General features: G+C 39.5%; 1 protein-coding gene across 7 annotated transcripts in view; it reads left to right on the top strand.

The window, feature by feature from the left end:
• fam49bb (family with sequence similarity 49 member Bb) overlaps positions 1 to 22496 on the top strand; it is a 130051-nt gene extending 107555 nt beyond the window's left edge. For all 7 annotated transcript variants that reach the window (XM_078397752.1, XM_078397753.1, XM_078397757.1 and 4 more), the window contains 9 exons: positions 3280 to 3401; positions 3847 to 3952; positions 9043 to 9179; positions 12184 to 12261; positions 13414 to 13530; positions 14687 to 14766; positions 16331 to 16457; positions 17543 to 17613; positions 21778 to 22496. In XM_078397752.1, the coding sequence (XP_078253878.1) occupies positions 3280 to 3401; positions 3847 to 3952; positions 9043 to 9179; positions 12184 to 12261; positions 13414 to 13530; positions 14687 to 14766; positions 16331 to 16457; positions 17543 to 17613; positions 21778 to 21841 (902 nt within the window). In that variant the 3' untranslated portion in view covers positions 21842 to 22496. The remainder of the gene's footprint in view (positions 1 to 3279; positions 3402 to 3846; positions 3953 to 9042; positions 9180 to 12183; positions 12262 to 13413; positions 13531 to 14686; positions 14767 to 16330; positions 16458 to 17542; positions 17614 to 21777) is intronic.
• Positions 22497 to 22766: the final 270 nt, after the last annotated feature.

Here is a 22766-nt window from a genome sequence, read left to right as displayed (position 1 = left end):
CCTTTACTCCTAGATCCTTCAACTCCACAACACTCCCAGGGCCGCTCCATTCATTGTGAAGGTTGTGCCCTTGTTTGACTTTCCAAAAGCAACACCTCAGATGTAACTGCATTGAACTCCATTAGCCATTCTTGGCACTATGGCTGTTGCAACCTATATTGAGAAAGTTACATTTCCTTACTATGACAACTATATTAGTCTCGCAGCTTCCTGCCATCTCCCAGCATATTTGTTGTTCTAATTCCCGTTTGAGGATTTTTTTTAGCCAGAGGGTGGTGAATCTGGAATTTATTGCCACAAACAACTGGAGGCTAAGACATTGAATATGAAGCGGAGATTGTTGGGTTCTTAATTAGTAATGCCGTCAAAGGTTACGGGGAGAAGGCAGGAGAATGGGGTTGAGACAAAAAAATAGATCAGCCATGATCGAATGGTGTGGATTCAATGTGCAAAATGTCCTAATTCTGCTTCCATGTTTTATGGACTAATTGGGGGGCCTATAGTGCATTCCAACAATTATCCCCATTTTATTTCTCAGCTCCCGCCATATAGCTTCACTGGATGATCCATCATTAATGTCGCCTTGAATGATTGCTGTGGCGTAGTCCTTCATGAGTAGAGCACCTCCACCTCTATCTCGCCTGTAGCACCTGTACCCTGGAATGTTAAACTGCCAGTCCTGTCCCTCCCATGGCCAGATTTCCGTAACTGCTAAAATGTCCCAGTTACATGTATCTATCTATGGCCTGAGTTTACCTGCTTTACCTGTTAGACCGTATGTATTGAAATAGATGCAAGTTAATGCAACAGTCCTTTTATGTTCCCTACCATATTCCTGTCTATTCTGTCTATGGACCTTTCTTTCATCCACTTCCAGTCTCTGACCTGCTGCACTCCTGCTTTAAATCATGTCCGTTTTTCTCAGACTGTCACCTTTTCCTTTGATTCCACCATTATGACCATTCTTTTCACAAAACCCACACTTAAAGCATCTGTTGCCAAGATTGCTCCATCTCAATGTTTATTTCATAGGTCACTGAACAAATATGTACTCAAACTTTGTCAGGATTTGTATTGTTCTATTCTAGTTTCTGACCTTGCTACCATATGAAAACATCTGTCATTAAAGCCACAATTAATATTGAGCATAACTATGCAAATGAGAAATCATCCTATCCATTTTACCTGAGTCATTTAGCCTTTGTCATGGTTAAGCAAAACATCCTCAAAAATTGGCCATTCACTATTTATCTCATTAGAAATGTCATTGATTGTTCAATGTTTGCCTGGTCAATGTTCCCTTGTTCAAGTTTCCAAAGAAGTAAATTCCTGATATAGCCCCACAGCTGATGATACCATATTTTCTTGCTCCACCCACTCTCTTGACCTATCCACTAAATGTAGACACTGCTGATTTATATATCCACCTAAATTAGCTGAAATTTCTTCTGGTTCAACAACAGCAAGACAAAACCAATTGTTTTGAATCTTCTATAATGTTGCTATTAATTTAGCTCCTTGGAATCTGCCTTGGATTTCTTTGCTTATGCAGCTTTAGTCACTTGGTTGGAGCTTTAATTGTCTGGTTTCATACCTCTGTTAAATTGCAAGCAGTGTTAAAATCAAACAAGATCTATTGTTAACAACAATAGTTGTTTCTTCTTATCTGACATTCCTGATGGTCCCCTCCCATTCGGTCTCCCCCTTTAGGTTTCCTGTTCATCTCTAGCTTTTGTCCATCCATCTGCCAATCACTTTGTCACGCTTTGTCCTGCCCCTTCTGCTTTTCCAGCTTTCTCCTCCCTACTACATTCAGTCTGAATATGGGGTCCAAACCCAAAAAGGTTACCTGTCCATGTCATACAACAGAGATGCTGCCTGACCACTGAGTTACTCCAGCACTTTGTGTTGTATGGAAAATTCTGGCGTGTGCAGTTCCTTGTGTCTTCATTTCCTGAACAATGCTCTTTCCTGATTTTTATCGATTTTACCATTGTTCGGTGTCATAATCCAAAAACATAGTGGTTCAGAGATTTGCTGACTGTATGGTCTTTTCTGTTATACCTTCATCTTGATTCATCCATTGTGCCAAATTGGCAGTCTTCTTGTCTGATAATATCTGTTAAAGGACAAAAATCTTCCAAGTGAAATTTGGGATAACCAAAGCCATTTTCTTAGTTTCTAAATAAAAATTCCATTCCCTAGCAATATCTCCATCTATCAACCTAGAAATTCTGTGGTCAAACAATGAATCTTTGCAATCTTTGCTGTACTTGACCTATGGATGAGCTCTGGAACCCATATTCAGACCATCATTTATTTCCTCCTGGCTAGCTTCATTATTGGATTAGTTTAACTGCAGTTGAAGCGCTTATTCATACCTTGGTTATCTTTAGATGTTTTTGCTCTCTCGGTTGGTTTCAAAACTTTCACCCTCTATAAACTTGAGGTCAGCCAAACCCTTTGCTGTTTGTATCTGAATATGTACCATGTCTTTTCACCCATGAATGCTATGTTTGCTCACACAATTGGGCCAGTTTAAAACATTTTCAAGCTTCAGATTCCACCATGCTCTTTCCTACATCCCTATCTCCTTTTACCACAGGTCATTCTGGGCTATCTGCATTTCTGTTTTTTTCCCCTCTTAAACAGTTATGATCCAGCCGCCACTGTGTGCCTTGGTACTGGGATTCCTTATATTGCTTTATTCCTTTCAATTAATGTCTTGAAAGTTAACAGTCATCAAGCTTTTTGTCCTCCTTATAATACCTTCTTATGATATCTGCTTATGTTGTACTTTGGGCATATTGTTACTTTAAAATCGCTAAGTGAGTATAGTAAACTAAAATATAGCTCCAAGTCAAGTACCAATCTCTACCTTAATCTGGATTTCTACCACTTTAGTTCCATAAAATGTGTAGGTACTCTTACCCCCCCCCCCCCCTTAACTGTTTTTAACATTGAGTTTGGCATTCAAGATGAGAGCCAATGGTTTGTGAATTTAACATGGAGTTATGATTCAAAGTAGGATATTTACAATTCTGAACATTTCCATGGAATAGCTTTCAATTCAAATTTTGGCAATGCTCTCAAAATTAAAATATGTCCAAATTTGCAGCTGAGCCATAAGCTTCCATAATCCATATGAAAAATGCAGAGATTTTTATGTGACTAACTTTGCATGATAACACAAGTACAACATTAATTCAATGTTTTTCTTTAAATCAGCTTTCTATATTGAATTCTGTTTGTACTGAATACTTATGCCCTAATGTTCAGATGCACAGCCTACAGAAGCTGAAAGAGAAGTATTTAATCAGGTGAATGTAGTGCTCAAGGATGCAGAGGGAATCTTGGATGACCTTCAATCATACAGAGGGGCAGGACTTGAAATAAGAGAGGTATTTTTTTACTTTACTTGCTTTGATCAATAAATTAATTAGTTGTTTGAATTCTAAAGGTCTCATAAAGAAAGATCTATAGAGGAAATTAAAATGTAACGTGGGATGGATAATGAAATGTTGATGTGCAGAAACCGTTCCCTTCTCAACGTTAGGAATACTCCAGAGTCAGATAGTCTGTTTACCCCATACTAAAGTGAGAGTATGATCAGTTCTTTTTGTGTGCACCTTGGTAAAAAAGATCAAGAACTCGGGGATTTAAGTACCAAATCTTCTGAAAGGTGATAGATCATCAGAAACGTAGAGATCATAGAATAAACTTGTCCAAGATAACACGGTGTTCTGTTTCAGTTCTTGCATAGCCACTTTACTGATTGTTTTTTTGTTCTGTTTTGAGATGATGAATGTAATTATATTTTCTAAAAATAATAACTTTCTTTTAAAGGCAATACAACATCCAAGTGATGAAAATTTGCAAGAGAAAGCATGGAGTGCAGTATGTCCCCTAGTAGGAAAACTAAAGAAGTTCTATGAGTTCTCCCAGAGATTAGGTACATACTTTTTAATTGACTCATAAATGGGACACAATGCAACTTTTTTTCCTTTTCTTTTCATCCTTGCTTCATTATCAAATGGAACTTAATTGTCAGAATTCATTAAGGGTAATAATTAGAAGCACAATATTGTGAACAAAATTATACATCGATGCGTAAAGAAACATATAAATATTGTCAAATGTTTTTAAGTTTCATGTGTGTTGGCACCTAATTCCACCATTATGATAGCATTTAATGTATATTATCAAGTGTGATTTATTACTAAAACTTAGGAGTTTTGATTGTCCCATTCTATGGCCACACAGATTGGTTGAAAGTTTATGTGAAGCATTGACATTTTTTTCTTGGCTGAAGCAGCTATGGGAAATCATGTACAATGTAAGCATCATAAGAAATATGTAATCATCAGTATATAATTTGTCTTTTATTGTAACAGAAGATCAGGATTTCCGCATGAAGTGAAAGTCTGTACAGTGGGATATAATGATCTGAAATTTGTATCAGTGGCGAGCCACTGACCTGGAAAAAATATTCCACTCCAGTTGTGCACTTTTTGGAGGGAACCTGTGGACAGAAGCTATTATCGGGAATTGTTAAGAGAAAAATGTCATGGAGTATGTATTTTATGAATAGGCTTTCAATTCCCAAGCATTTTCACACAGAAGACAAACTGTAACATTCAGAATCAGGTCATGAAAGATGTGGAATAACTGGACTGGGGAAAAGGGTCAATTAGATGAGATGAGCTTACAGTTTTCTAAGTGTAGAGCGGGAAGAAAGGAAAAGGCAATGAGCAATCTATATGGATCGTGGAGTATTCATGGAAGTGATACATGAAAACAGTCCCATTTGGAAGAAATTTAATTTCACTGGGGTAGACTGTCATCCTTGTCTTTTTATTGCGCAATGATCCTGACGTCATCCCAGGAGGAAATATCAATGTGCAATCATTAAATGGACAACCAAGAAAATTTACGAGATGAAAGGGCATCAAGCAGCAATGACAATCCCTTAATACAGAAGAAGGAAATGAACTAATACATTTAAATGGTCCATTGGGAAATGAAGCACCAAAAGGTTTAAAAATAATTAGTAACTTTCATCATAATTTGATGTTGCACAAAGATTGGGAATGCTTGTTTGTAACGACACCTAGTGGCCACTGTGGAGATTAAAACTCACCAAACTTTAACATTCAATGACATTTTCCCTTCCATTCAGTGACAAGCATAAAAATATTACATGCATTTTGATTGTTATTCATTGATGTTATGATTTCATATTTGCAACCAAATAGTTTTTAATAATTAGTATTAAATATTTTGAGTTAACCAACAAAGTAAAATTGCTTAATACCTACAGCAAGAAATAAATTTCAGTCAGATCCCTAGCTCCTCTGGAGAAAATAGGCTGCCGTTAGTTAATAATCATTTGTAACAAATTTGATTTAAATAAAATTATTAATCAAGAGGATGGGCATATTAGAGATTGTTAACATGGTAGATCATGTCTTACTAGCTTGATTTAGATTTTTGAGGAGGTGACATAGATAATTATTGATGGTAGGGCAGTTGCTGTTGTCCACAAGAACTTTAAGGTATTTGACAAGGTCACACATGGTAGCTGATCCAGAAGATGAAGATCCATGGATATCCATGCTGACTTGGATGCAGGACTGACTTAACCATAGAAACTGTGGGTAGTGGTGGATGAGTGTTATTCTGGAAACAAGTGTTCAACTCCAATTTCCATCACAACAAGTGATTACGGGTGAAAAAAAGAAAGAAGTCATTGGACTGAAAGATTAATTGGAAAAACTTTATAACATCTTCAATGGTTAATGGAAGTCCATAGTGCATGACCCCATGATTTAGAGTAGCAATCAAAATGGCATTTGAGAGCCTTTAAACCCTTCATTGGGAGCATGCAGGAGCCCCGTTTAAATAGTGGAAGAAATGTATCACCTCCTGACTATCCACTTGCGTCCAAGTAACTGAAGCACCATCTGTGGTAGTCTGTTGGTCACACATTTACCCTCATCAGCCAACGTACAGAAAGAACAAGTAGAAGAAAGTCATCTTCACCCAAGCACACTCTCAGATCTTGCTACGCTTTCCTTTCTTAACCTAAATCTCAGGCTCGCTGATGGAATTAATGAGATGATAAGGACAATATAGAAATATTACAATTAGAAGATGGTGATCATAAATGAAGCAAGGCAAATTCCTTAGTACATATTTGCATTATTTTAAGTTCTTGTGAGTTATTTTCACGTTGCATGTTTAGTTTCACGACAAAGTAGCCTTAGTTTAAATTAATGTGAAATTTGGACAAGGGAGGGACCAAAGATAGAATGTAGTAGGAGACAGGAAGACTAGTGGGAGAACTGGGAAGGGGGAAGGGGGGGGGGGGGGGGGGGGATAGAGAGGGAAAGCAGGGACTATCTGAAGTTAGAGAAGTCAATGTTCATACCACTGCGGTGTAAACTGCCCAAGTGAAATATGAGGTGCTGTTCCTCCAATTTGTGCTGGGCATCACTCTGACAATGGAGGAGGCCCAGGACAGAAAGGTCAGATTGGGAATGGGAGAGGGAGTTGAAGTGGTGAGCCACCGGAAGATCAGATAGGTTAAGACGGACTGAGCTGAGGTGTTCAGCGAAACGATCGTCGAGCCTGTGCTTGATCTCGCCGATGTAGATAAGTTGACACCTGGAACAGCGGATACAGTAGATGAGGTTGAAGGAGGTGCTGGTGAACCTCTGCCTCACCTGGCAAGACTGTTTGGGTCCTTGGATGGAATCGAGGGGGGAGGTAAAGGGACAGGTGTTGCATCTCCTGCAGTTGCGGGGGAAAGTACCAGGGGAGGGGATGATTTGGGTGGAAAGGGACGAGTGGACCAGGGAGTTACGGAGGGAACAGTCTCTGCAGAAAGCAGAAAGGGGTGGAGATGGGAAGATGTGGTCAGTATTGGGATCCCGTTGGAGGTGGCGAAAATGTTGGAGGATAATTTGTTGTATGCGACGGCTGATCGGATGGAAGATGAGGACAAGGGGGACTCTGTCCTTGTTACGAATAGGGGGAGGGGGAGCAAGAGCTGGGCTGCGGGATATTGAGGAGACCCTAGTGAGAGCCTCATCTATAATGGAAGAGGGGAGGCCCCGTTTCCTAAAGAATGAGGACATCTCTGATGCCCTAGTACGGAACACCTCATCTTGGGCGCAGATGTGGCATAGACTGAGGAATTGGGAGTAGGGCATAGAGTCTTTACAGGAAACAGGGTGGGAAGATGTGTAGCCAGATAACTATGGGAGTCAGTAGGTTTGTAGTAGATGTCAGTCAATAGTCTGTCTCCTGTGATGGAGACGGTGAGATCGGTGAGATGGAGTAGGGAGATGTCGGAGATGGTCCAAGTAAATTTGAGAGCAGGATGGAAATTGGTGGTGAAGTTGATGAAGTCAGTGAGTTTTGCGTGGGTACAGGAAGTAGCACCAATGCAGGCATCAATGTAGCGGAGGTAGAGTTCGGGGATAGGGCCAGTGTACACCTGGAACAGGGATTGTTCGTCGTACCCTACAAAGTGGCAGGCATAGGGGCCCATGCGAGTGCCTATAGCTACGCCTTGGATTTGGAGGAAATAGGAGGAGTTGAAGGAGAAGTTGTTGAGGGTGAGGACCAGCTCTGCCAGGCGGAGGAGAGTATTGGTAAATGGAAATTGGCTGGTTCAGCAGTCGTGGAAGAAACGGAGGGCTTTAAGACCCTCCTGGTGGGGGATGGAGGTGTAGAGTGACTGGACATCCATAGTAAAGATGAGGGAGTGGGGGCCTGGGAAACGGAAGTCATTGAGGAGACAGAGAGCATGTGAGGTGTCTTGGACATAGGTAGGGAGGGATTGGACCAGGGGGATAGGATGGAGTCGAGGTATATGGAAATTAATTCGGTGGGACATGAACAGGCAGAAACAATGGGTCTGCTAGAACAGTTCTGTTTGTGGATTTTGGCGAAAAGATAAAATTGGGCCGTGTGTGGCTGGGGAACGATAAGGTTATAGTGGGCTCAGCACTTCAACTCCCCCTCCCATTCCCAATCTGACCTTTTTGTCCTGGGCCTCCTCCATTGTCAGTGAGGCCCAGCACAAATTGGAGGAAGAGCACCTCATATTTCGCTTGGGTAGTTTGCACCCCAGCAGTATGAACGTTGACTTCTCTAACTTCAGATAGTCGCTGTTTTCCCTCTATTCCCTCCCCCTTCCCAGTTCTCCCACTAGTCTTCCTGTCTCTGACTATATTCTATCTTTGTCCCTCCCCTGACATCAGTGTAAAGAAGGGTCTTGACCCGAAACGTCACCCATTCCTTCTCTCCCGAGATATTGCCTGACCTGCTGAGTTATTCTAGCATTTTGTGTCTACCTTCGGTTTTAACCAGCATCTGCAGTTTTTTTCCTATACATATTCAATTTGGACAACATATATTTTTGGTGTCATTGATTGACTCTGAAGCTGTTCATGAAAGACTGGAAGAGGTTGTTTTTCACTGGTTGTGCTTGTGTCCAATAAAGCGTTTTGTCTGCATGCCTCCAAATATTTCCTGCCCAGTGGTGTTAACTTGCGGCTCAGATAATTCCATTCGACATATTCCAAATTAATGTACATTAAAATAAGCAATAACAAATAAAAATGAAGCTGAAGCCTAGAAATTCTACAGTAAATACAACTTTACCATTCCCATTCTGCACGTTGAAATGTTTGTGTGCCTGGCTGCACTTTGGAATTAGCTTAAATTAAAATTACTTTTCCCCTGCAAAAACCCCTAGGTCAAATGTTCCTAACTCATTGAATTGAAGATAAATTAACACATTTGTATCATATTGCAACGTGTTGTTTTCTGAGTATAAAGGCTAAATTGAAAAAAATTGATTAAAGAATGATCTTAATGATTAAAATGAAAAAATGTTACTCATTAAAGGTATTTTAGAATTGAAGCTTTTAACTCCCATAGATGCTGATTTCTGCTCATTCAACAAACTGTTTTGTGGTAAGTAGTTCTTATGTTAATGTAAATTTAGTACAAATATTCTTTCTTTTATAGAAGCAGCATTGCATGGCTTGTTGGGAGCACTGACGAGCACACCGTACAGTCCCACACAACATCTTGAGCGAGAGCAGGCTCTTGCCAAGCAATTTGCTGAGATCCTTCATTTTACTTTACGGTTTGATGAACTTAAGGTGAGCAAAACTATGCAGCAGTGTGTCATCAGTGCACATTGCAACAGTAATGAGCTCTGATACTCAAGTTTGATTACTTATTTTTGGCTCTTTCCTGTCGCCACACAACACGCATTCACAGTTTTCAAATTTACCAGTGCATGATCCATGTTTTGCTGATCTTAGAAACACTCGATTGAACATTAGATGACCCTGTTAGACTAGGGATGGCAAGTCAAATAAAATCTAAAACCAGTGACTTTTTGTATTCTACACCATGGGTGGAGAAATATGCCGGCACAGTGGCACGGCAGTAGAGTTGCTGCCTTAGTGCCGGAAACTTGGGTTTGATCCTGATTGCGAGTGCTGTCTGTATGGAGTTTGTACACTCTCCCATGAACTCGTAGGTTCTTCCTGGGTCCTCCAGTTTCCTCCCACACTCCAAAGACATACAGGTTTGTAGGTTAATTAGCTATGTTAAAAATTGTAAATTGTCCATAGTGTGTGCTAGTAAAGCAAGGATCGTTGGTCGGAGTGGACTCTGTGGTCTGAAGGGCCTGACCAGTGCTGTAACTCTAAACTAAACTAAATGGCAGATAACATCTAATCTGGGCTATTGTGAGTTGCTGCACTTTTGACAGGTCAAATGTATATGGAACCCTTGAGGTCTCTCAACATCATTGAAGTACGGAGAGATCTTGGGTTCCAAGTCCATATCCCCATGAAGGTGGCAACATAAGTGGATAAAGTTGTAAAGGAATAGGTGGGGGAATTAAGTCATATTGCAGCTATATAGAGCTTGTTAGGCCGTATTATGAAGCAGTGTGTATAGTTGTGATTGCCCGATATTATGAGGCTGTAGAGGCTTTGGAGAGGGTGCAGTAAAGGATTACCAGGATGCTGCCAGATTAGAGGGTATTAGCTATAAGAGTAGGTTGGACAAATTTGGATTGTTTTCTCTGGAGCTTCGGAGGCTGCAACCTAGGTGAAGTTTATAAATTTCTGAGGGGCAAAGATAGGGTGGACAGACGGAACCTTTTTCCTAGAGTGGAAATGTCAAATACTAGAGGGCATAGTTGCAAGGTCAGATGGAGAAAGTTTAAAGGAGAGTGAGGGCAAGGCAGGTGAGCAAAAGGAAGCTTGGCTGACGTAGGAAATTGAGTCTATGGTCAAGCGTAAGAACAAGACATGTCGTAAGTATAAGCAGCTGGGATCAAGTCTAACCTTGGAGGAGTTTCAGGAACTGAGGAGCAAGCAAAAAAGGATATCCGAAGGGCAAAAAGGGAATGGGAGATAGCTCTGGCAGATAGCATTAAGGATAATCCCAAGAGATTTTATCAGTACATAAAGGGAAAAAGGGTAACCAAAGAGAGAATGGGACCCTCAGGAATCATACATCTACTATGTATGGAGCCATAGGAGTTGGGCAAATTCCTCAATGAGTATTTCACCTGTTTTTACCATGGAGAAAGATTTAATAGGAACCTGAGGGATAATTTTTCTTACACAAAGGGTGTTGTGGCTGTATGGAACAAGCTGCCAGAGGAGGTATCACAAAATGCTGGAGTAACTCAGCAGGTCAGGCAGCATCTAGGAGAGAGGGAATGGATGACGTTTTGGGTCGAGACCCTTCTTCAGTCTGAAGAAGGGTCTCGACCTGAAACGTCACCCACTCCCTCTCTCCTAGATGCTGCCTGACCTGCTGAGTTACTCCAGCATTTTGTGATACCTTCGATTTGTACCAGCATCTGCAGTTATTTTCCTACACTAAGCTGCCAGAGGAGGTAGTTGAGACAGATACTATGGATAAGATAGATTTAGAGGGTTATGGGCTTAACGCGGGCAGTTGGAATTAGGGTAGATGGAGTATCTGGTCAGCATGGGCAAGTTGGGCTGAAGGGCCTTTAATCACGCTGTATGACCCTGCGATGTGCTGGGCACGTTTTTTTACCCAGAGAGTGATGGGTGCTTGAAATGCAGGGGTGGATGTGGAAGCAGGTATGATAGTGATGTTTAAGAGGCTTTTAGATAGACACATGAATATGCAGTAATGGAGGGATGTGGATCGTAGGCTGAAAGCCCTGTTCCTGTGCTAGCTGCTCCCTGTTTCAAAAGTTGGAAAGTCTCCGTACAATCACAGTTGACTTTTGTTTCCTTCCTTAGGGAAGGATTGGCTTAATAGACAGTTTTGAGAAGTTCTCCAGGTTAGGTCTTAGAATGAGGAGCAATTGAGCAGGTTGGGCCTCAGCTCTTTGGGGTTTAGAAGAATGAGAACTGATATTGAAGATGAATGTGTTTGAGCAGGTAGATTTGGGGAGAATGTTTCTCATTGTAGGAGCAAACATTGCAGGGAGACTATTTTCAGAGTGAGGTTTTACATATTAAAATGGAGATTAGGAAGAATTTACTTCAGTAAACTGAGCCTTTGGGATTCTCAGTTCCAGAGAGCTGTGGAGTTATTTGAATATATGGTTAGGGCTAGTTAAACAGATTTCCAATGATGTAAGATAGTGTTTGGGGAACAGGCAAGTAAATGGAATAAAGACCAAGGTCAGATTATCTGTGATCAAATGGGTAAGTAGGCATGAGGGGGGGTCACATGACCTATTTCAGAATTTGTGTGGGAGGGAGGTTAGTAGTGAATACATAAGCATTATCAACAGTGGAAAAAAATGTACAAGTGGTTGGAGAAACAATGGAAGGAGAAATGTTCTGAATGATAGTTAATGGGATTTCATAATATAATGTGGACTGTCTAAAACTCCACAGGGTTGTTTGCAAATATATCATTGCAATAGTCTCCATATTTTTTGTTATTTTGATGTAAAAATACACAGCAATATTCCTCATTCTTCAAGGTGTTTTTCTCTAATATTTCTTAATATTGACTATGACCATCTATCTTTCCTGGATATAACAACTGTGATTCATTATGTATATTTACTAATGACACTTGCAGTACTTTACAACTTTATATCATTTAATTTTGAGGAAAAAAATATAATTTCATTTATTTATTATGCAGATGACAAATCCTGCCATTCAAAATGATTTCAGCTATTACAGGAGAACTTTAAGCCGTATGAGGATCAACAATGTTCCAGTAAGTCAAATGTCTGATTTCTTGGCAGAGAAAAACTGAAAACAATTTCTGCGGTTTGCAGATGTGCAATGAAACTAGAGATTCTGAAGTTGCTGCCTTTATTCTCTTCTCTGAAGTGTGCTTTTAAAGTCGTCTCAGCCTAATCAGCAGACGTCTGTGAAATAATGAAGACTTAAAAGTATTAGCAAACTACTCTCACTGTTTCAACAAAGTTGAAAATCGAAAGCTTCTATGATAGAATACTGATATTTCAAGTCTCAATTAATGCTTAAATAATCTCCTGAACATAAACCAGCTGTTTAAACAAGGACTACAATTCCCTCTGATAAATAGATAGGACATTTTGAAATAAGATTAGTTTAAGACATTTCATCATTTATTCTAATTTCATGCATATTGGAATCTCACCTCCTTATTTCTGTCATCTTTCGCTCTTCTCGCCCGCTCGTCCCCAGCTCCCCTCTTAGGCCTAAATTTTGTTCCCCCACCTCTTTTACTCTGTGGCCGTGCCCCCCATCTCCGCTCTCATATTAATGGAAACAAATTTGCAGCATTCAAATAAGCTGTTCCCCTATTATATTCTTAGGATAGTTCTTCTGTTTGTTTTTATGTCATGACTGTTTTTGTAAAGCGTATTTGAGCACTTGGAAAATCGCTATATAAAATAAATGTTTATTATTATTATTATATTATATATGATCTAAAGAAAATTACTCATTCGACTTTCCAAATTTTGGACAATTGTCTTATTACATCCAGTGCTCATCCAGGTAGCATTCTTGAAGTGAGAGGAGGGCAATCAAAACTCAAAAATAAAAGTAAATGAACTTTCTTTATTGAGCAATATCTTCACTTAGAGTAATGTGAATATTTGGAATTCTGTACAGCAACCTCCAGATGCCTAGTCAATGAATTGCAACGCAAAACTCAAACATAATAGTTTTTTGGACACTAAGGGAATTAAAGTATGTCAGCACAACCAGCAAAGTGGAATTAGAGTCATGATCTTCATGAATGGCATTATGGGTTCAAGTGTTCATTTGATCTACTGTTCTTTACATTCTTGTGTGATTATTAAAGCTGGTTTCAGTTGCTCATCTCTTGAATGATTGCATTTATTGAACAAAATTATTAAATGCTTTATATGAATAGGCAGAAGGCGAAAACGAAGTAAACAATGAATTGGCCAACAGAATGTCTTTGTTTTATGCTGAAGCTACTCCAATGCTAAAAACCTTGAGTGACGCCACAACAAAGTTTGTTTCAGATGTAAGTACCTTGACATTTCCTGATATGCCCATTGTCCAAATAGAAAATAAGATCTTGCATTTTTATCAATCTCTGAAAATCTTAATTCAGGTTAATTAGATTTAATATATGATTTTATTAACAGTTCAGTGCTTCAACATATTGCAAAAACCATGTGAACCATTATCAGGACCAGCTATTTCCATGTTTGTAATTCTGACTATGTCTGCCTAGTTCAACATAACTGCTGACATCATAATTCATGATTTAGTTATCTCTAGGCTAATGTATTCCAGCGAACAAATGACTGCCCTTTCATTTCATGCTCAGGAAACAAGGGTCTATCCCAACTTAGCAGCCCAAATCTATCTATATACTAAAACTCTCGTTTGTTTGTTCGTTCCTGAACTACAGCCAAAACAGTACATGATAGCATGGCAATTTTAGGCCCACCTTACTCACCGTCGTCCCTTTGGTGCTAATGGAATAAGTTTAATTGAAATCGGTGTTATATTTAAAAAGTTATTCACATTTTAAAAGTTTAAATCTATCTCCTAGGGAGGGAGGGGGGGGAGAGGGAGGATAAGGGTGGTTGAGGGGGATGGAGTGGTGGAGGAGGGAGGGGATAGGGAGGGGGAGGGGGGGAGGAGAGGGTGCTGCACCAATGCAGGAGAGGTCTGGGTCACTTGGTCTAGTACTAAATAAAATCAGGTTTTATTCACTCATCATTGTGCAGCATCCTAGCTTGTGTTGATTCCCAGTTGGGCAGCATTTTGGTGTTGACATCCATTCGCTATCCCTGTAATATTTTCCTTCCCAACAACCTTCTGTCATATATCTCTCCAATTTTCGTCTCTTAGTCATACTCAAATTTAATATTCCATCAAGGGTGACTGCACTTTAAGATCTCCGAACCCAAAGATCCAGAATTCCCTGCCTAAACTACACCACCTCTTGACATTTTTTGGCTCCTTTAAAGATGCTTCCTAAAAACAACTTCTTAGACCAAACTTTAGGGCATTTGTGACTGTCATGTGACTATTTGTTAAATAGGTGACTCTTTGTTAAATGTTTTTCAATAATACTCTCGTAAAGCAACTCGCTATATAAGGACCCAATTTCAGCATATGTCATTGCTGATAACATCAGTGTTTCTTTTCATTTTATTCCTTTGTAGAACAAGTCTCTTCCTATAGAAAACACGACTGACTGTTTAAGCACAATGGCAAGTGTATGCAGAGTTATGCTGGAGACACCGTGAGTTGGACATGTTTCTTATTGGGAATTGTTTCAGAGAGATAGTATTATGTCCCAAATCTTACTGGCTGGACTGGGATGTTGTAGCAAGTGCTCTAGTTTGAATTGTTTGCCACCCTTCTACGTATAAGTAGATGCAAGTGTAAACTGATAATGTTTATGTAATGACGGAGTCGTCATTTTCCAGGACTGGGGAGGAACAGAGGAAGAAGATGATTTAATATTAAATTAGAAATTGAAAGGGAAATGCAAAGTAGTAAAAATATGACACAAATATGACAGTAAAAAATGATAACCATTTAAAGCATTTTCTAAATTTAATACTTTGAGAATGAGGTTTAACAGTTTAATTTTTGACCTTGTGTCAGTAAGATTGTGTTGCAGTGATTAACAACTTTCATTAAAGGGACACTTTTGTCCTTAATTATAAGCTCTGACTTTGTAAATTAAATTTAACCGACAATCAATATGCATGTACAGCAAATTCTTGGAAATGCAGAGGAGACTAAGGGTTAGTTGTCTTTTGTGTGGAACAATCTGCTTAAACCAGCAATTCCTGGAGATTTGTAATTCATACTAAATATCTTCATCTCCTGAGCTTACTGCCCAATTAAGGCATTGATGATCGCAAGCTTTATTAATGCCCAATGTTTCTGGTATGATTTGTCCATTGTATCAACATTTGTGGAATTCTGTGCTAGAATGTTCCAAATTAGCTATCAAATTCCTCTTACTACAACAACTGATTACAGTGCATTGGCTGTAAAACAGTTTAGGGAATCCTGAAAGTATAAAAGCTGTTGCATGAGTACAAGTCTGGATTTTTTTTAGGACTGATTTATGCTAATGAAAAAGGATGTTAAAAATATGTCAAATGTGATATCAGTGAATGTAGGAAAAGATTCTGTGGAAAAACTGTCCTTGGGTAAGAATATTTAATTCCTGTGCTAAAAGTTAGTAGTGGGTTTCATGTTTTTGTTTGCTTTCTACTGCTAGCATTTCTCATTCCTGTTGAAATGGTACCACAACACTATTTCAAAAGATGTATTGCAAATTTAAATTGCTACTATGAGCAGAAAGAAGCTAAGAAAGCAGTTTATTTGTCAATTATGACCTCAACAATGTAATCTGAAAAATCACTTTTACCATTGAAGTTTCAGGATGTGCATGCAATTTACAGCCTTCCATGTTACCAAAACATGCCTTTAAAGGAAATTATTTCTTCAACCTTTTCCTTTGGTTGCAATTTTTTAATATGATTTGCATTTAGTAAATATGTTGAAGTAAAATGTTGAAAGTTAAATATTACCATACTTGGTCTTTGCATAAAGAAAATTACAACACTTTTTTGTATAGCTTCTGGATTTTTATTTGGTATAATAGTGAGCCTTATCCAAACCAAGCAAGTGAGATATCGTAATTGGTTAGAAAGATAAATTAGCCAAAATATTTTCATGATGACTGATATGTTGGTATATTGTAATAATGGCAATATTCCATTAAAAATAAAACTGAATAATTATATTCATGGAAATGATTGCATTGTTTATTTCTTTGTATATAGGGAATACAGGAGCAGATTTGCAAATGAAGAGACAGTATCATTTTGTCTGAGGGTAATGGTTGGTGTCATCATTCTTTATGACCATGTGCATCCAGTTGGGGCATTTGCCAAAACATCCAAAATAGATGTGAGTTTAACCTACATTGATTCTGGATATATTGTCATTCATCCCTTCAAGCTGTTAATTTCATATGTTGGAAGTGTTCTTATTTGGGAATGTTCTCAACAGTTTATTTCATTTTAGCCACATCTTCCACTAAAGTGGGTTGTATTGTAGAGAGTGAAGATGGTTATCAAAGGTTAAAGCAGGATCTTGATCTGATGGGCAAGTGGACAGAGGAATGGTTAAAGGAGTTTAATGTGGATAAATGTGAGATGTTGCATTTTGGGAAGTCTAACCAGAGCAGGACCTTCACAGTAAATGGCAGGGCTCTGGGAAGCGTTGTGGAGCGGAAGGATCTAGGAGTGCAGGTAAAAAGTTCCTTGAAAATGGTGTCACAGATAGATAAAGTGGTCAAGAAGGTTTTCGGCACATTGACCTTCATTAGTCAGGGTATTAAGTATAGAAATTAGGATGTTATGTTCAGATGTAGAAGGTGCTGGCGAGGCCACAGTTGGAGTATTGTGTTCAGTTTTGTTCATCCTGCTATAGGAAATATGTTAAGCTGGAAAGAGTGCAGAGAAGATTTACAATTATATTGTCAGGACTTGAAGGCATGAGCTATAGGGAGGTTGGGCAGGCAGGACTATATTCATTGGAGCGTAGGAGGATGAGAGATGATCTTATAGAGATGCACAGTCTTTTACCCAGACCAGGGGAATCAAGAACCAAAGGACTTAGGTTTAGGATGAAGGGGAAAGATTTAATGGGAATCTGAGGGTCAACATTCTCGACACAGAGGGTGGTGGGTAATATGGAATGAGCTGCCAGAGAAAGTAGTTGAGGCAAAAACTATAACAGCATTTAAAAAGAACATTTGGACAGGTACAGGGATATGAGAGGTTTAGAGGGATATATGGGCCAAACTGGGGTAGGTGGGTTTTATGTAGATGGGGTTCCTTGGTCGGCATGGGCAAACAGGGCTAAAGAGCCTGTTTCCATGCTGTATGACTCTAAAAAAGTCACATTTCAAATCTAGAAATAATAAAGTAAGCAAATTTGCATCTTTAAAGAAGTGACTGTAAAATTGAGGCTGTACTTTTGTTTTACAGATGAAAGGTTGCATAAAAGTCCTAAAGGATCAGCCTCCAAATAGTGTAGAAGGCCTTTTGAATGCTCTCAGGTAATTAGATACACGGCCTTATTGACACTTACAGGAAAAGTAAGCAGTATTAAGTGTGCAGTCCTCTCTGGAACATGCAATTGCAGAAGAGTTTGGAATAAAAGTATGTTTCATCTGAAGTAAGAAATTGTTTTAAAAACAGTATTATCAGTTCTAAATCATAACTTTACGCATTGCAATCATGAATTATACATTTATGCAGGAATTTGTGCAGGGACTTAAATTTAGCTACTTTTAAGTGAATCTGTTAAATGTTGCACACATACATGCAAATCTATTAATCTGTTCTTTAGGAGTTGCACACTAGGCCTACTTGCTTATCCCTCATCTCTTTCCCAAATCACAGTGTGAATTGTCTTTCATTGCTTAATTCAAGGTAACGTATAGATTGGTAATGCACAGCACCCTCCATTCCATCCCTCACATCTTCCCTTGTGATTAAAAGGCTTTCCAGTAACTAAAATTATCTAAGCATCTGCCAACCCATTAACTTCATTTCTCTTTCCATTGATTCCTCTCTGTCAACTGTATCAATTGGACTGAGAGTTCTAGTTCTGCCACTTGACTTCTAATGCCTGACGACAGCTGGTTGCCTTATTCGTGCGCGAGTTGAGAGTATACTTTGTCCTCAGTGCTAAATGTTTGTGGCCTGGTGTGGGTATCATCGTTCTAATTCATGGCCTCTTGTTTGTTGCACATAAGTTCCTGGATGGTCAGCTGTAGAAGCTTGAATCTGGTACGTAAATGGGGTTTCAGCGGGTGATGTGCCCGTTAATACATTGGAGTAGTCTGATAATGGAAAAGGAAATGACTTAATTTCATATATTTCATAAGGCCGCTCGTTTCATCGTCTGCCCTGAATGCTCAGCATGCCCATTTGATGCTGCGTGATATGATGCTGTTGTCGGGTGCCTAATACCATTCTTCTCCACAAACACCTTGAATTCTAAGCTTGTAAAAGTCGGGCCATTGTCGGATACAATCATTTCCGGAATGCCAAATGTAGCAAAGACTGATCGTAATTTAGATATAGTAATTACCGAAGTACACGACATATGAGTAGGTGGTGCCTCTATCCACTTCGAATGGGCATCAATAGTAACCAGAAACATGTGTCCCCAAAGCAGTCCTAAATAATCCATATGAATGCACTTCCAAGGGAATTCGGGCCAGGCCCAAGGTTTAAGGGGAATCTTTGGGGATGCATTCTGCGTTGTCTGATAAATGGGACAAGCGCGTACCATATTCTCAATATCTTATCAATTTTAGGCCACCACACGTAGCTTCTTGCCAGTGCCTTCATTCTAACAAAACCAGGATGAGCATCGTACAAGTCTCTGCATATGCTCCTGCAGCGAGTGCCCCATAATATACAGCCATCCAGACGGCTTAATTCATGTTGACGGCTCGCAAATGGTTGAAACACGGGTGAAGGGCTGGCGGGCCAACCTTTTATCCCGTAACAGGAATGGATTGCGGGCTGTCCACTGCCTTATGACGTGACTCTTGACTGGTGTTTTATCTAGGCATTGCAAGAAGTGACAACCTCAAATGGAGGTACGCCAGAGACTATTCTCAACAATTGGTAATCTGCTTCAGGCATCTGCGACATTTTCTTTTCCGGAGGTATACTTCATTGTGTAAGAGTAAGCAGATAAGGGTAATGCCCATCTTTGCATTCTCGGTGACGCCATCTGTTGGATACCGTGCGTCTCTCCCATCAAGCCTAACAGGGTCTTGTGGTCTGTGTGGAGTTCAAAAGGACGTCCAAATATGTATAAGAGAAAGCGTTTGATGCCAAACGTAATACCGAGAGCTTCTCGATCAAGTTGTGAATAATTCATCTCCGCCTGAGACATTGTTCTTTATGCGACAGCTGTTCGATGCAGAAGGATGGCGCCTATTCCATGTGGTGAGGCGTCATATTTTATGATTATAGGTTTTTCTGGGCTATGATGCACCAACACAGGAGAGGAACAGCGGGCTGCTTTTATTTGTTCGAATGCTCTTTGCTCGGTTTATGACCATACCCAGTGCTTGTCCTACTGGAGTAATCGGTGCAACGACTTCAACACTGTAGCCGACTGATTTATGAACCGATTGTAATGCGTAACTAGCCCGAGGAAAGAGCGTAACTGAGCAACGTTCTGTGGGTGTGGGGCCTCTTATGTCTTTGACCTTGTGGTCCTAGGGATGGACACCTGTCTCATCAACTCTAAAGCCTAGATAATCGACTGAGTCAGCCAGAAATGTGTACTTTTCACTCTTTAGTGTAAAGCTGGCTTCCTCTAGGCGAGCAAGTACTCTGTCCAATGTTTCAAGATGGTGTGCCTCTGACACTAATATATCTTACTAATATGTCATCAAGCACACACATAAGGAATATCCTTAACTAGGTTATCAATAAGGCACTGGAATTTTCCAGAACTTTCCAGAACTCACTCCAAATGGTAGGGTAGCTGCTTGTAGTGAAATAGACCCCGGTGTGTGTTGATTGCCGTAACATCCTGCGACTCTTCACCCAACATGACTTGATTATAGGCATGTTTTAGGTATAACATTGAGAACTGCTGTCCTCCTGAGAGGGATGCATATAAGTCTTCTATTCGTGTTAGGGGATACGTGTTCAATTTTGTCGCGGTGTTGGTGGTTAGCTTATAGTTGTCGCAAATGCGAACAGATCCGTCGAACGTGAGGACTGGCACAATTGGAGTTGCCCACACCGAGTACTGCACCAGTTCGATCACACCTGTTTTCTGTAGGCGGTCCAGTTCTTCTTCGACCTTTGAGCCCGGATGGGCTTTGTAAAATTTAGGCTGACCGTTTTTCTTAGCTGTCGAGCTGTGGTATTGATGAAAATTTTAGGCTTAGAATGCTTGATATTTCTATAGTAGGGAGGTTAATGCCAGGCTTCCACTAAGACAGTTAATATAGGATAGAATAGATGGAATGTTCTTAATCCAATTTCTACCCAGCATGTTCGGCTGTTGGCCTGCTCTAACCACATGCACTGGTAAATGGAACAGGTTGGCGTGATGAGCAACATCTGCTGTAAAAACTCCCAAGTATATCGACACTAACACCGAGTCTGGGCGCTGTAATTTTGGTATTCGGTGTAACGATGACTCGCCTGTCAAAGTGATGATTGAACCTGAATTAGTTCAAACCTCACGGGTTGGTTGCCCACTGTCAGCGTAACTACATATGGAGGCTGGCTCCGACTTCATTCCATGGGTTTTGAAAATGGTCCTCATGTCTACATAATGGCCGTCTACTCGCGTGGAGTTGCGGATCAAAGTTTGTCGTCCCTTCCCAGCGTGTTGCTTTGCAAAACATACCTTCTCGATATGCCCTGCCTTCTGACAGAACCTGCAAATTGTGTTTCTGCGCTTGCAGTCAGACCACTGTACGTGACTTTCACCGCAGCGAAGGCACCTTTGTGAAGGTTGACGTGGTTGTCAAAGATACTAGATGTGGAGATTGAATGAAATAAATTGGGTTGGAAAGAGACTTATGTAGAGGTTAAAGAGGGATGGCACTGATTAGTTGGCCGAGTGACTGGTTTCTGTGCAGGAAATTCTAGAAATCTTTTGATTGAAAATCCCATGATCAACAGTTGATTGTTTTTGTGCTAGTATTAAAAATCAATCAGAAAGTAAGAATTATATAGAATTTCCTGCACAGAAACCAGTCACTCGGCCAACTAATCAGTGCCATCCCTCTTTAACCTCCACATAAGTCTCTTTCCAGCCCAATTTATTTAATTCAATCTCCACATCTTTTTGTATTTTTAATCTATCTTTCCATTATATCCAACTGCTTCAATTGCTCAAATGTGGTTGCAAGTTCCACATTTTAGTGAGCACCTGGGTGGAGAAGTTTGTCCTAAACTCTTTAGATTATTAGTAACGGTTGTACATGTATTTCTAGTTTTAAACATTGATTCTGCTCACCAAATTAATTAATTGTGTTATACATGTGTTAAGTGCCCACAGATGTCCCTCTTCCTGAGCTGCCTTTTGATAATGTTTCATTATGTTTTGCTGAACTGTGTACTTTGCCCATGTAGTATTACATATATTCACAAAACAGCATGTCTGCAAATAATTGCACTAATTTGAAGAAAGGCCTGTTGTTTTAAAGGCATGATGTTCTTCATTCCAGGTACACCACCAAGCATTTGAATGATGAGACTACCTCCAAGCAAATCAAGACGATGTTGCAATAAAGAATAGTAACAGAGCTGGCTACAGAAAACAGTATTCTGCAATGATTGAAATGCACAGATGTGTTTTTAATGTTCAAAGAATGCAACTGCTTTTTTTAATGTGTTCCTGCTCTTAAAACAAAATAGCTAAACTTTCTTTCTGTGCCAAACTCTCGATTCATAAACAGTGCAAAAAGTGTTTATTTGTTTCACATTTGAATGGATGAATGGAGCACATTGGCAGCTACTTTTCACAAGTTGGGTGTCTTTGTATGAGAGGAGATTGAGGATCATGGCCTAAGAGAAGAAAATCTCTGTTCCAATTCTATTGATTAATATTTAATACCGCTTCTGCATGATAAGCCTTTTCATGCTGTGTAAAACCTTTAAAAAAATCATTTTCTATTGCAGCTTCATCATTAAAAAAGATTGAACAGATGTTAAATTAACTATATATGTTTTATTGTACAAAAAGGTACCTAGCACAACGGACTACAAATTACTGTGTCTGTTTTGTCATACTTCAGTTTTCATTGACTCATTTTGTACGAGTGTATGTAAGTTTAACATTCATTATACTAACGTTAAACTTTTGTGTGTGTAACAGATGCGTGTGCATGTACATGTAAAGTTGGCAGCTGTGGATCAAATAAAATGAGCTTTTGTTTTTCTAAAACTCGACTAATGAGATTTCAAAATACATTTTTTTTCAAGCCATCACCTCACAATATTTACCAAATGATTACAAATCTATCCCATGAATTCTAACTCTTCAGCCCACCTACTATATCCATCCTATCATTCATCGCAAATTTTACTTTGTTAAATAAAAATATATTTGTTTGAAGTGACTTTTTTATCTACATAAAAAGGCTTAGAATTCGAGTATACTGGAAGCTCACTGAAAGCATGCGCGGGCAAATGGGACTTGCTTAGATGGGCATTT

This window comes from Rhinoraja longicauda, chromosome 4 (assembly GCF_053455715.1).
Source record: "Rhinoraja longicauda isolate Sanriku21f chromosome 4, sRhiLon1.1, whole genome shotgun sequence".
In the NCBI taxonomy this organism is placed as follows: Eukaryota; Metazoa; Chordata; class Chondrichthyes; order Rajiformes; family Arhynchobatidae; genus Rhinoraja; species Rhinoraja longicauda.
This window is presented reverse-complemented; position numbering and strand designations above follow the sequence as displayed.